Here is a 13,001-nt window from a genome sequence, read left to right on the forward strand (position 1 = left end):
ATTGAAATATTGAAGAAAAAATATATGAATATAATTGCCCCGGACTGAGCCTGGTGTTGAAATTTCTCCGTCTAAGCTCCAAGCAGACGCCTATTACCCTATATGTTGAAATCGATCCAAACCATTCGAATCGCGGTATATACAACTCTCTATCAATTCAATTGGTCACTCTAGAACATCCCGTCGATGTCACCGGTCTCTGTGTCAATGTCCACATTAAGGTAGCCGGGGGCAGTGGGCAGTCCGGGGATGGTCTGGATGTCAGCGGCCAGAGCGTAGCTATAGGTTAACGTTAGCGTCAATTCCATAAATTCACGTTCAAAGGTGATCTTACAGATATCCAGCACCCACCGCTAATCTGACATCCCGAATGGGCACAGTGAAGCCGGTGGGGGCGCCCTTGAGGGCTGGATCGTGACTGAGTGAGTACTGAGTCTTGGCGATACAGATCGGCAGGTTGGAGAATCCTTGCTTAGTGTATGTATCGACCTTCTTTTGGGCAAGCTCGCTGAATTCGACCTTGTCAGCGCCGTACATGGCCTGGCCGATGCGCTCGATGCGCTCCTGAATGCTACCATCCAGGTCGTAGAGAAGCTTGAAGTCCTTCTCCTTGGAGCTGGCGGTCATGACAGCCTTGGCCAAATCAATGGCACCAGCTCCACCCTCGGCCCAGTGGTTGGCAGGGACGGCATCCTCTGCACCAGCAGCGATCGATTCCTCCTTGATGACGGCGATTTCAGCCTCGGTGTCGGTCTCGAACCTGTTGATTGCGACCACGACAGGGATGCCGTACTGCTTAGCATTGGCAATGTGCTTCCGGAGGTTAATGCAGCCTTTGCGGAGGATGTCCACATTCTCGGTGCGGTACACCTCGTCGAGGGGAGCACCGGGCTTGATCTCGGGGCCACCACCGTGAACCTTCAGCGCACGGACCGTAGCCACAATGACGACAGTGTCCGGGGACAAGCCAGAGGAGCGGCACTTGATGTTAAAGAAGCGCTCACCTCCCATGGTAAAGTCAAAGCCTGCCTCAGTGACCACAAAGCCGGTCTTATCTTCATGGTCCTCATCAGGCTCAGTACCGGCCAGCTTGAGAGCAAGCTTGTCGGCAATGGCAGAGCTGGCGCCAATACTGATGTTGGCGAAGGGACCAGCGTGGACCATGACAGGGGTACCCTCCAAACTCTGCATGAGGTTGGGCTTGATGGCATCCTTCATCAGGGCGGCGAGGGCACCGCCGGCACCAATATCATCGCAAGTCACGGGGTCACCGCTCCTTGACGTAGCAACGACCATACGACCAAGACGCTCGCGCATATCATCCAGATCGTTGCTCAGAGCGAGGATAGCCATGCACTCACTGGCGACGGAGATGTCGAAGCCGGTCTCGCGAGACAGACCCTTCTCAGTGGGAGCTTGGCCAATAGTGATGCCGCGCAGGTGTCGGTCGTTGACATCGAGCACACGGCGCCAAGTGATAGTCTCCGGGTCGATATCAAGGCGGGCAAAGCGGCCAATCTCCTCCTCGGTAAGATCGTCAGGGTTAGTCTTATCAATACCAAGCTTCTTCAGGCGGCGGAACATGATGGGCTTGAACTCGCGCTTGCCCTTGCTGGCAGGAACGAGACGTTTGTACAGAGGACCATCTTTTTGGGTGGACTCGTGGAACATGCGAGTCTCGATGGCCGCAGCCAAAAGGTTGTTGGCGGCGGTAATAGCGTGAATGTCACCAGTCAAGTGGAGGTTGAACTCGTCCATGGGAATAACCTGACTGTAACCTCCACCAGCAGCACCACCCTTGATACCGAAAGTGGGACCCTGGCTAGGCTGACGGACGTTGGCAAAGGATATGCGGTTGAGGTGGGCGCCCAGGGCTTGGGTCAGGCCTAATGTGGTGGTGGACTTGCCCTCGCCCAGAGGGGTGGGGGTGATGCCGCAAACCAAGATGTATCTTCCGTTGCGGCGATGAGCAAGTCGCTCCATAACACTGAGGCTGATCTTAGCCTTGGTGTGGCCATAGGGCTCCAACTCGTGGTGAGCAATGCCGATCTCGGAGGCAACCTGGGTTATGGGCTTGGGGTATTGTGCCCGAGAGATAGCAATGTCGGAAGGCACAGGGTTTTGAATGCGAATGGGAAGGGGAGTAACATGGCGGTCCTTCTGCTTCTCAAAGTAGCCTTTGGCGGCATGGACCACGTTCTTCAGCAGCATAGCCACGGTCATAGGACCAACACCACCGGGGACCGGAGTGATTTGCGAGGCCACCTCGACAGCAGTTTCGAACTCGACATCACCGACCAGGCGCTCGCCAGACTTTTTGGTGGCGTCAGGTTTGTAGTTGATACCGACATCAATGACCACAGCACCAGGCTTCAGCCAGTCACCCTTGACCATCTCGGTCTGGCCGATGGCGGCCACAACGATGTCCGCATTCTTCACGACGCGGGCAATGTCGGGGGTCTTGGAGTGACAGATAGTAACAGTAGCATCGGCGTTCTTAAGCAGGTAGCTGACAGGGCTGCCGACGATGTCACTGCGTCCTAGAACAACAGCCTCCTTGCCTGCAGGGTCCACGCCGCTAGCCTTGAGCAGCTCCATGACCGCCAGAGGTGTGCATGGGACGAACAATGGGCGACCACCCCTCTTGGCCAGTTCTCCGATGTTGATTGCGCCAAATCCATCGACATCCTTCTCATCGGCAACAGTCGAGGTAATCGTATGCTCGGACATGTGACTGGGGAGGGGCAATTGGACGAGAATACCGTGGACGGCGGGATCATTGTTAGCCTTGGTGATCTCCTGGATGAGCTCCAGCTCGGTGCTCGATTCGGGGACATTGATCAATGTGCAGATAATGTTGGCCTAGATACAGTCAGACGAAGCCCACGCATGTGATATGGGTCAGGAGTAATACCTCTTGAGCAGCCTTCAGCTTCATGCGCACATAGGTGCCTAAGACATATTAGTTTCTCCCATTAATTGAGTATAAATCAAACCCACTGGAATCCGATCGATTGCCGACTGTATAGAACCAAAGTTAGCCTCATTTTTCTCCTGTCAGACTCGAGAGGGGCACTGCTTACCCTGAAAGATGATAAGGTTGGGTTTGAAGCGAGGATTCGTCACTTGAAGCTGCTCAATCTCGGCCTTCAAGCCCTGGCGAATGCTCTTCGCGATGGCAGTGCCATCGATCTTGGCGCCAGCCATTGCAGACCCGGAAAACGTGCGGAACGGGGAGACGGGAGAAAAATCGACGTTCAGTGGAGAGGTCGACCACAAACAACGAGGCCCTCTAGCTGCACTCAATGAAGTTATATAGGAGGTAGGGGAAGAGAAGAAACGCAAAGACCCATAGACTTGGAGATAAAAACCACGGCGGGGTAGGGTGGGGAGTAGCATGAATTATTGCTTGATTGGGAGGGATAACCCCTTCTGTTATCGTGCGAGAAAAGGTGAGTTTCACTGCATCACATGTGCCAAAAGGAATTGAGGCCAAATGCTGTCCTTATTCCCCCGATAACTTCCTCTTACAGTCAATGTTTCCTTTTTGTACTTCCGTAATTAACTCAGCTCATGCGGAGAGACGGGGGAAAATCGGAGACTTCTCCTTGCTTCTGCCTGAGGCCACAACTCCGTAGTTAGGGCAGCAGCGGGCGGTGAGCAGCGTAAATATGCTCGGGCCGACGATTTCCCGGGTTGAACACACTCGGATGAAATTCACCAGTCAAAGAACGAGTGATAACCCCCCCAAAGCCACTCCGCCTTCCTCACGTCTGAGTCGACTCAGATTTTTCGGTCTTCACCTTCGACTCGTCGCATCCTTCAATATGCGCCCTATTTTGCTTTCGGGCCATGTGCGTGGACTCCCTCGAAATCTTGCTGGATCCACAAAGAAACTAATCGGAGGCTATAACAGGAACGGTCCTTGACTCAGATCAAGTTCAACAGCGATGGCGATCTCCTTTTCTCCGTTTCCAAGGATAAGATTGTGTGCGCATGGTGGTCCGCCAACGGCGAGCGTCTCGGTACATACAACGGTCACCAGGGTGCTGTCTGGACTGTCGATGTCAGCCCCAACACCACTCTTCTCGCAACCGGATCCGCAGACAACACTGTGCGCCTATGGAACGTCAAGACTGGCGAGTGTGTGAAGGTGTGGGATTTCCCAACAGCCGTGAAGCGTGTGCAATTCTCGCCCGATGGTAGCAGACTTTTGGCAGTGACGGAAAAGCGTATGGGTTTCCTCGGTACAATCGCAGTCCTCGATATCAACTACGGCGACAACCTCAACGACCAGGCCGATGAGCCTAGCTTGCGCATTACCTGCACAGAGTCCAAGGCTACCGTTGCGGGGTGGAGTTTCCTGTCCAAGTACATCATTGCGGGGCACGAGGATGGCAGTGTCAGCCAGTACGACCCTAAGGTATGGCTTGATCAACGGATTGAAAAGGTATCAAGTGCTTACGACAGTCTAGACCGGCGAGCAAGTCGAGAACATCCAGGCCCACGAGTTCGATCACCAGATCAACGACCTCCAGTTCTCCCCTGACCGCACCAGCTTCATCACCGCCTCCAAAGACAAGTCCGCTAAGGTAGGATCATTCGCAAATCCGCGCCAATTCTCTCGCTAACAGTATGCAGCTCATGTCCTCCCGCAACCTCGCCATCCTCAAGACCTACACCTCCGACACTCCCCTCAACACTGCCAGCGTGACACCAAAGAAGGAATACGTGATTCTCGGTGGTGGTCAGGCCGCCATGGATGTCACCACCACCTCCGCCCGCCAGGGTAAATTCGAGGCCCGCTTCTACCACAAGATCTTCGAAGACGAGATTGGCCGTGTCCGTGGCCACTTCGGTCCCCTCAACACCATCGACGTCCACCCTGCCGGTACCGCATACGCCTCCGGTGGTGAGGACGGTTACGTCCGTGTCCACCACTTCGATAAGTCCTATTTCGACTTCATGTACGAGGTCGAGCGCGAGCAGATGCGGAAGTAAAGGAGACGTGAATGGTGAAAGTTATCGAATCGTCATGCGTCGTGTGTATGTGTTTACGAGGCGAAAAGACTTGGGATAGATCCCCCGGGTCCCCGCATACGGGATGGGATGATGACCTTCTGGGACACGATTTTCTCATTTCATTGATTCCATGATCAATCGGAGTTGGTATCTTCTGTTATTGTCTTTGTTTAATAAAAAGATGACATGGTTCATGTTGAGCTCTTATGTCTGTTCTATTTGCGGGGATATTTGTCCCAAGCAGAAGATAAAATCAGTAAATAGACAATTCAAGCTTTGCAAATCTTCAATATATTAAGCGGCTTACTCCTTTGATCGGATTCAAGCTATCCCCCCATGTTATGGCTTTTGGGCATGGATCTACACAGATCAAGGACATATATCCTGCACCAGGCTCACAGTGCTACCGAAATCTACATTCTACCATATCAAGTACTAAACAAATCCAGGAGTAGAAAATATGTCTGATCATAAACAAAAATGTGAGGTATCTCATTTATACAAGTTTTTTCGTAATATCTTCTCTAAACCCGTTTCCATGCAAGGCCAGCGCTAATCCGACCAGCAGAAGTGAAACCCGTAAGAAAAAAAAAAAGTGAAAAAGGTGACATCTCATGAGAATGTGAAGGACATGACAGTCATTGAGCGCAAAAAAAATAGCAATGCAAAAAAAGACCTTGAAATTGTATCCCGGTCTTATTCATCCCAGAATAGCAGAAACAGAAACAAAAGTGGCGAGTTCACCCCGAACCACCATTTATTTCTTCTTAGGGAACTTCTCAGCACCGATGTCGGAACCACGGAGTTTAACATTCAGCACGCGCTCCATGGCACCGAGTACCTTCTGGTCGGGGGTGGCGGTGCCACGCTCGAAGTCCTGGACGATGGTGATGGTGGTGTTGCACTTGGTGGCGAGTTCCTTCTGGGTCATCTTGTAGCCCTCCTCGTTGCGGCGCTTCTTGATGGCATCGCCGACGACGGGGCCGACGGTCTTAGGCTTGACGATATCGTCGCTGCGGTCGACCTTGGTGAGGTGCTGGCCTTCGGGAGCGCCTGCCTTGGCACCCTGTTGATTTTAGTTAGTATTTATTATGATTTGGGGTTTTTATTGAGGGGTTTTTGCCACGTACGATGTTGCCGGTGGTGTACTTCTTCTCGGTGATGACTCCACCAGAGCGCTGAGCGGCGTTCAGGGCGGACTTGCCCTTGACGACGGTCTCGCGGGGGGCAGCGCCAGCTCCACGGAACTTGCTGCCAATCTTGGTGGTGCTCTCCCAGTCAGACATTTTGAAGATGAGGGTTTGGTATGTGGTGGAGGGGGTTGTTGAGTAGGGTGGTTGTGAGGTGAAAGAGGATGACGTTGATCGTGTGAGTGCAAAGTGAGAAATGCAATTTATATCGATGACAGAAGCTTCTCGAGGGAGGGGAGTTGGCCCTAGTCCCTTTTGGGCTTAGCGTCCTTTGCCTCCACGGTCTCTTCTCTTCTCTGTGGCCTCACTTTTCCATATTTGTGATCAATGACTCCGTTAACGAAGTCCGGATGACTCTTTGCCGGCCATGACATACTCTTTCGTTTTCTCTAGGATTATCAATTGGTTGGACATTGGCAAGGGGTTCATTATACCCGCAATCCCCCACCATCTCGATTGCCACAGCCACACTTCATGCACAGTCTCTCTTACAGGTTCCACGTTCTAAAGGGAAAAGGATCTCACAAGCCCCTGTATGCCTTTTACTCGACTCACCTTCATACTAACTTATTTTCCACGCTGTTCTTGTATAATTGTCGACAAAACACCATGATGTCGCTCGACCCACTTGATGTCATATGGTCTTGCGTGCACATTTCCAGCCCTAATCCCTAATCCCCGATATCATAGGAAGAGACAATGAAAATCACCTCCATAGACCAATTAAACTCACTCCCGGGCCCCTTGCGCCCATCTGTCCGCAGAACGAGCCACTATGAGTCTTATTAACCGCAACCCCACGATGAGGCTGAGCCGGGCTCATCGGGCACCAGGATAGGCTTAGTTTCTCCAACTATACACCCCGGGCCAGGGTCAGGGCTCAAGGCTAGCGAATGCGGCAATTTTATTTTTGCTTTTTTCTGGGTCTGGTCCCGTTTGGAACTGCCCTGTCTCATCCTGTATTCATTTAGATCTATAGATTATGGCAGAGCGGTTGGATATTTCAATCTTTCCTCCCGCTCTCAAGACTCTATATCCACTGTGATTTGACCATTCCAAATACTTTAGATGTATTTGATTTTATTAACGACATTTAGCAGTCTCACAGGTGTACTCTGTATTCTGCAATGCTCTCAGACGATGTCTTGATGTGAAGCATATATATATCATCTCACCATGAGGTCCGGTACTCCATCCAATTATCTGGCATACCAGCATCCTTGAATTTTACATCTCATCTACGACATAGTCGTCATTTACCTCCCAATCCCCCTGTTTCTACACGCTCCGCCTAGTTCACTAATACTTTGTGAATGTATAAACTATGCGAGCTCCATAGCAAAATACCACTAAGTTAATGATCCCGATAGAGCTTATCATGCATCTTATCAACCGCACACTCATTTAGCAAGACTGCATTGCTGCTTCGTGCGTAGCCAGTATGACCGACCTCAGACGGGAGTAAGAATCGACTGTTGTTCCCTGGCTCATCACTGATTAAGCCAGGGACAACTTCAAGGTATAAGCCAGCTGGAATCTCTTTTAGCCTATACGAAAGCTACCTAAGAACCCAGGCCGTTGTGTCTTCTCCATCTGCACCTCCGTATGATCCTCTAAGATTCTCAACAGGCTGAGGTGTGAATTCCGTTGTAGTGTGAATCCGAATCCCCGGGGCGATATAGTGGAAGCTGATGTAGCGAGTAGGTAGCTGAGAGGAATCACTGGGCAAAAGAATCCTTTCGGGCGAGCGACTTATCTATGACCCGGTTCAGGTATGGAAGCTCTATTTAGTCATTTGATCCTAGAAGGATATGCGTTGATTTCGAAGGGAGTCGAGATCCGATTGTATCAAGAAGATGACTAAAGGCCATGACGGCCTGGTCGTTATCCCATTAGGTTAATGGATCTCCTAGGGAAAGGACTCCGAAGGCAATTCAAATTCGCTTTTTAGACTTTTATCTATGGTCACTCTTTGATTAGTGATAATTTCTAGATAGGCCTAGAGAATATGCTACAAAGGCCTCCACGGCCACTTGTTTTCCATATCAAAACCAGCCTCCGACCATTCTAGGGAAAAGGCAGCGAGCTCAGTCTCTTGATCGAATCTATTACATGTGTGAATGCTAATGTATGTCCTAAATTGATTTAATTCTTTAACTAACAAGATACCGGCTTTATCTTCGCTTATAGAGCATGTCGATTGATACAGCCACACGTATCGATCTTCTCGTGAATCAAGGATCGGGATGTCCGTAAGTCCTCTTTCTGAGGCCACTTGAGTAATAGAAAAAGTTCAAACAGGGGATAGAGGCATCGATAGTGGATCTGGCCGACCGCAGAAATCGAATCAAGTTGGGCTTTAGGCATGAGGTGGGGTCGAATGGAATTGGGGAATATCCATCCCACCAACTCGAGGGGAGAGAAGCGACTTCTCACCCAGCGCCAGTCCATGCATGTTCGAGTATCTTATGTGTATTTCAGCTGGTAGTTCAGGATCAAAGCAGCTCCCGACATATTGGGTCACGAATTGCAGAGATGGCCTTGAGATTGTGAGAGATGCATTAGACATGAATGTTGACAAAGGTCCCAGTGGGCCTTTTTCTAGTTCGGAGCCTTGCCATATCAGTTAACTTACCTCAAAATGTCCACCCTTCTCTTCACTCTCATCCTCCATCTCCTACAAGAATGCTTGCAAGGAGAGTTCTTCAATTTCCACAACCAACTTAAGTTTTCTACCCTTCACAGCGCCGTCATCCCCGTTAACAATGGCCGTCTTTCATATTGTGCAAAGTCCATTTCACAATCTTTCCAAACTGGAATTCCTTCTTGATGACTCTTCGCACGCTTCCAAGCGCGACGCAGAGTTCGATCAACCTTTGCCTGTACTATATCGATGATGATGTTGGCAGAAACGAAAATGAATCCCTGAAAACATGCTGCTCGCCTAATTTCGTCCACACGGCATCCCAAAATGCCCAATGGTGTGGGATGCCATGTACTTGAAACAAGATACATTCATTCCATTAATTAAGTCAGGCAAGAAGGCAAATAAGGATATTCGCTTAGGTGCTAATAGTTCATAAATATAATTGAATTTTTATCACGTATTGTGGTTATTCTATCATGTTATGGTGCTTCACCTTCAACGTAATAGAGAGGCAATAAAATGGTACCAATCTGAACGAAAAAAGGAGCTTCGACCAGTACCCTAGCTTATGTCAAAAAAATGATATGCGAAGACAGTTGAAATGCTAATTCCTAACATTCTGACATAGCAAAAATATAGAGTTCATGAAGGAAATTGCATTTACATAGCAAACAAGGCAAAAAAGCAACTCAGTCCAAGGGAAAGAACGAGAGCTCCGGCACTGGGTGCTCCAAAACTGCTTGATGAGCCAGAACTGCCTGATGAGCCGGAGCTTCCGGGTGATATAGAGCTGCTCGAAGAGCCCGAGGATGATGTGCTACTCGTATGAGATGGCGCTGCGCTGGTGCTTGTGTCAGATGCAGGATCTAGAATACTACCAGATCCAGACCTGAGTCCCGAGCTTGATGTTGAGCTGGAGGGGCCGTCGGTGGTGGTGGTGGCAGTTCTTGATATTGAGCTGGAGAGGCCGTCTGTGGTGGTAGCAGTTGATTCGGAGCCAGAGCCAGAGCCAGAGCCAGAGCCAGAGCCAGAACCAGAGCCAGAGCCAGAAGAGATAGAGCAGCTACTGGTTGGATCGCTGGGGTTGTAGCATGTAAAACCATCAGAACATTCAATGTATCCAGGTCCAAAGCAACTGACGCAGGTGCCACTGGAGCAATAATCAAAGCTGGAACCTGAACCTGAACTTGAATCAGAGCCAGAGCCAGAGCCAGAACCAGAGCCAGAACCAGAGCCAGAACCAGAGCCAGAACCAGAGCCAGAACCAGAGCCAGAGCCAGAAGAGATAGAGCATGTACTGGTTGGATCGCTGGGGTTGTAGCAATTAAAACCATCAGAACATTCAGTGTATCCAGGTCCAAAACAACTGACGCAGGTGGCACCAACACCGGAGCAATAGTTAGAGCCGCCAGCAGAGCCCTGACGGGCCATCAGTTGGTTGTTGGAAGTCAAGCCTTTGTACAAGGTTTTGACGTTGCTCGTCGCAGGAAAAGGTGAGCCCTGCGAAGCCAACTTCTGGTAGGTCTTCTCACCGGAAACGATCGTCACAGCGGAGAGTGCAAAGAGAAGAGAAGATTCGGTAAAACGCATTTTGGCTGTCGAATGGAGTTCGATGGAGGAAAAGTTGTTATGAAAAATTGAGGATATGAGCAAACCTGCTCGATATATACTGGCACAAAATAGACGGTTAACACGTGTGCCAAGGGAACGATAAGAAGAGGGACCGATCAGTTAATATCTCCCGGAGACAGAGGTCGTGGGACCTTGTATATAACATTTCCCTCGCTGCTTGTTTCTTTTTTATTCGCCCCTCTCGTCAATACGGGTTATCTGTCTAGCTGAAGATATACGAACCGCCAAGACGCGTAGCTGCATATTTGGACACTCGTAGTGGTTTCTGAGCCCCTAAATGAAAAAGATCATTCCATATTAAGTAAAGTCACCTCGTGTTAAGGAAGTCAAAGCTACGATCTGCGTTTTATCTGCACTGCTTCCAGTTAAGCGATCGGAGGGCACGGATAGCGGGTGTCCCGTCCCTGGGGTAAATTATTGCTCAGGTTGAGCCGCTTTGGACAACGACAGGGCGTGGTTAATTTTAAAAGTAGATCAGTAATAATACACATCATGACAGCTCCTGTCTGTTTGCAATTATACCGTACAGCAACCGAACATAGTTTTAAATGCGGGAGTAACCCAATCTAGATAAAAAGATTCTGTAATTAGGGTTTGAAAGAGCATCTCTATGTTACCGACATGGAAGGTGATCCTGGGCGGGACTATATGGGTCTTCAAAGTGTGAGAACCAAGAGGATCATCAGGGAACATTCGGATTCAGATGGGAGCCGAGTTTTCCATTCAATAGTATATGGAAAAGATCAAGACTAGGTAGATTTTTGTGACCAATAATAAGGAAGAAGTCATAGTTGTACCGTAGTAAGAAAATATGAAAATATGACTTCCAATGAAATAGGGCAGGGAGTGTCGAGAACGACTAGAGCATTGGCCACGACTGGAGAGTCGAGCACGACTGGTGGGCAACAAGACTATATAAATGGGCCCTTTCAGGCAACAGTAAAATAAACGTGAATGAATCTGACAATTTTAGACATAAAAAGGGGCAACAGAACTAGCCTGGCTGGTTTTGCCTAGGATTATATCTAAGGACAGTGAGCTGCTCCACGGCAAGGGTGATGTTGTTTCTTAAGATGTAGAGATATGCGTGGGCCTGTATAAAAATTCAAAAAAAAAGAACTAAAATAGGAAAGTATATTCAGATGAAATTAGAACCCAGGATCGCATCTACAAATGATAGGGGTTGATTGCTTGTTATCAAATTGTAGCAGCATTGGAATCTTGGCCTTAAGAGGACGAATGAGACATTGGACTCCGCACCTCCAAACTGCCGGCTTTCTCTCCTTATTCTCCTTCACTTACCTACACATATCGTTATCTCGCCATCTTCTTGCAAATAACTCATCTTTCTTTCCCATACATCCCAATACTCTACCGCTTGCCATCCGTCATGGCGGCCTCTAGCGAGTTCGCGTCTGCCATGACCACCCGGTCGCTCCGCATGGTCCGGACAGTATGCATCCAATGTTTGGTTCCTGAAAAATGTCCCAGGTACTAACCTACATAACTAGGAACTGGAATTCCTTGCCGATGCCTCTGTGATCACTCCCCAACAGCTCTCCTCCATTCTTTCACAACTTCCCGCCGATTCGGAGACACATGCTCCCAACCGGGCAGTGCAGGCATCACCATCGCCTCCCCGGCAGCTGGCGCAGCCAGTTCCCATCCAGCCAGTTCAGGCACAGCCTCCTCCAGCCCCATACACACCATCCTACTCGCCCCCTACCCAACAAATGGCAAATGCGTCCGTCCACGAAAAAGCCGCAATGCACAACCAATACGCCAGCCCGCCGCCTCAGAACCAATATGCAAGCCCACCTCCTCAAGCCCCGCCAGCCTATCCCCAAGTCCCGCCGATCCTCGGGCTCGCATCGGCCATGTACGCATACACACCTACCGATCCCGGTGACCTGGCCCTGCAGCCGCAAGACCGTATCCAGATTATTGAGCACATGAACGACGACTGTATGATATGACCCCTATATTCGATCTTGGAATGGAAACTAATTGCTCTATAGGGTGGCGTGGTCGCAATGAGCGTACTGGCCAGGAGGGTATCTTCCCCCGAAGCTATGTGAACATAGTCAACGAGAAGGGTAACCTCTCTTCGCCCCCTCCTCCGACCAACTATGGAAACATGCCCCTTGAGGTTAGCCAGAGTGGTCAGCCAGCGAACCCTGAGGATCCCAAACAGAACAAGTTTGAGCAAGGCGGCAAGAAATTCGGAAAGAAACTTGGCAATGCCGCCATCTTCGGTGCTGGTGCTACTGTCGGTTCCAACATCGTGAACAGCATTTTCTAAGTTTCAGACCCGCATATTTGCCGGGTAGTCTGCTTCATGTTTTACTCTCATTGATATGGCGTTAGTGGCTTGGCTTTTTGCTTCAGATGGTCTCACTGGGCTCATTAGACAGAGCTTGTTGGCAAGCTGATCGCTCAGGATTTCCGGATTTCCACGGAGTCCACATGGTAATTAGCCCTTCATGACATTGCCCTGGCAGGGAGCTGCA

General features: G+C 49.9%; 5 protein-coding genes across 5 annotated transcripts; 2 read left to right on the top strand and 3 right to left on the bottom strand.

Moving 5' to 3' along the window:
- Nucleotides 1-37: 37 nt before the first annotated feature.
- On the bottom strand, nt 38-3,547 carry N7446_004178 (C-1-tetrahydrofolate synthase). Its single transcript, XM_058512927.1, has 5 exons — nt 3,084-3,547; nt 3,001-3,021; nt 2,915-2,952; nt 335-2,862; nt 38-279 (listed from the first exon to the last, which is right to left on the bottom strand). Exons 1-5 carry the CDS (start codon nt 3,397-3,399, stop codon nt 171-173), a joined length of 3,012 nt encoding a protein of 1,003 aa, XP_058374256.1. The 5' UTR covers nt 3,400-3,547; the 3' UTR covers nt 38-170.
- A 280-nt stretch (nt 3,548-3,827) lies between these two features.
- On the top strand, nt 3,828-5,001 carry tif34 (translation initiation factor eIF3 subunit i; the record flags this gene model as incomplete). Its single annotated transcript, XM_058512928.1, has 4 exons — nt 3,828-3,854; nt 3,917-4,423; nt 4,476-4,592; nt 4,642-5,001. 4 exons carry the CDS (start codon nt 3,828-3,830, stop codon nt 4,999-5,001), a joined length of 1,011 nt encoding a protein of 336 aa, XP_058374257.1.
- Nucleotides 5,002-5,779: 778 nt separating this feature from the next.
- Nucleotides 5,780-6,308, bottom strand: mbf1 (multiprotein-bridging factor 1; the record flags this gene model as incomplete). Its single annotated transcript, XM_058512929.1, has 2 exons — nt 5,780-6,088; nt 6,153-6,308. The coding sequence occupies 2 exons, from the start codon at nt 6,306-6,308 to the stop codon at nt 5,780-5,782; spliced, it is 465 nt and encodes a 154-aa protein (XP_058374258.1).
- Nucleotides 6,309-9,519: 3,211 nt separating this feature from the next.
- N7446_004181 (uncharacterized protein) lies at nt 9,520-10,449 on the bottom strand (the record flags this gene model as incomplete). Its single annotated transcript, XM_058512930.1, has 1 exon — nt 9,520-10,449. One exon carries the CDS (start codon nt 10,447-10,449, stop codon nt 9,520-9,522), a length of 930 nt encoding a protein of 309 aa, XP_058374259.1.
- Nucleotides 10,450-11,881: 1,432 nt separating this feature from the next.
- N7446_004182 (SH3 domain-containing protein) lies at nt 11,882-12,793 on the top strand (the record flags this gene model as incomplete). The annotated part of the gene is made up of 3 exons (XM_058512931.1): nt 11,882-11,944; nt 12,003-12,456; nt 12,510-12,793. The coding sequence occupies 3 exons, from the start codon at nt 11,882-11,884 to the stop codon at nt 12,791-12,793; spliced, it is 801 nt and encodes a 266-aa protein (XP_058374260.1).
- Nucleotides 12,794-13,001: the final 208 nt, after the last annotated feature.

The sequence above is a fragment of the Penicillium canescens genome (genome assembly GCF_028828765.1).
Source record: "Penicillium canescens strain IBT 15451 chromosome Unknown utg000003l_segment0_segment0, whole genome shotgun sequence".
In the NCBI taxonomy this organism is placed as follows: domain Eukaryota; kingdom Fungi; phylum Ascomycota; class Eurotiomycetes; order Eurotiales; family Aspergillaceae; genus Penicillium; species Penicillium canescens.

What these genes read in the sequence shown, in the direction of transcription:
- N7446_004178 (XM_058512927.1), bottom strand. Translation starts at nt 3,399, where the DNA reads ATGCTACTCCCCACCCTACCCCGCCGTGGTTTTTATCTCCAAGTCTAT. An exon ending in CGGCAATCGATCGGATTCCA is followed by an intron (nt 2,953 to 3,000) that starts GTGGGTTTGATT and finishes AATATGTCTTAG; the next exon opens with GCACCTATGTGCGCATGAAG. An exon ending in AGCTGAAGGCTGCTCAAGAG is followed by an intron (nt 2,863 to 2,914) that starts GTATTACTCCTG and finishes GACTGTATCTAG; the next exon opens with GCCAACATTATCTGCACATT.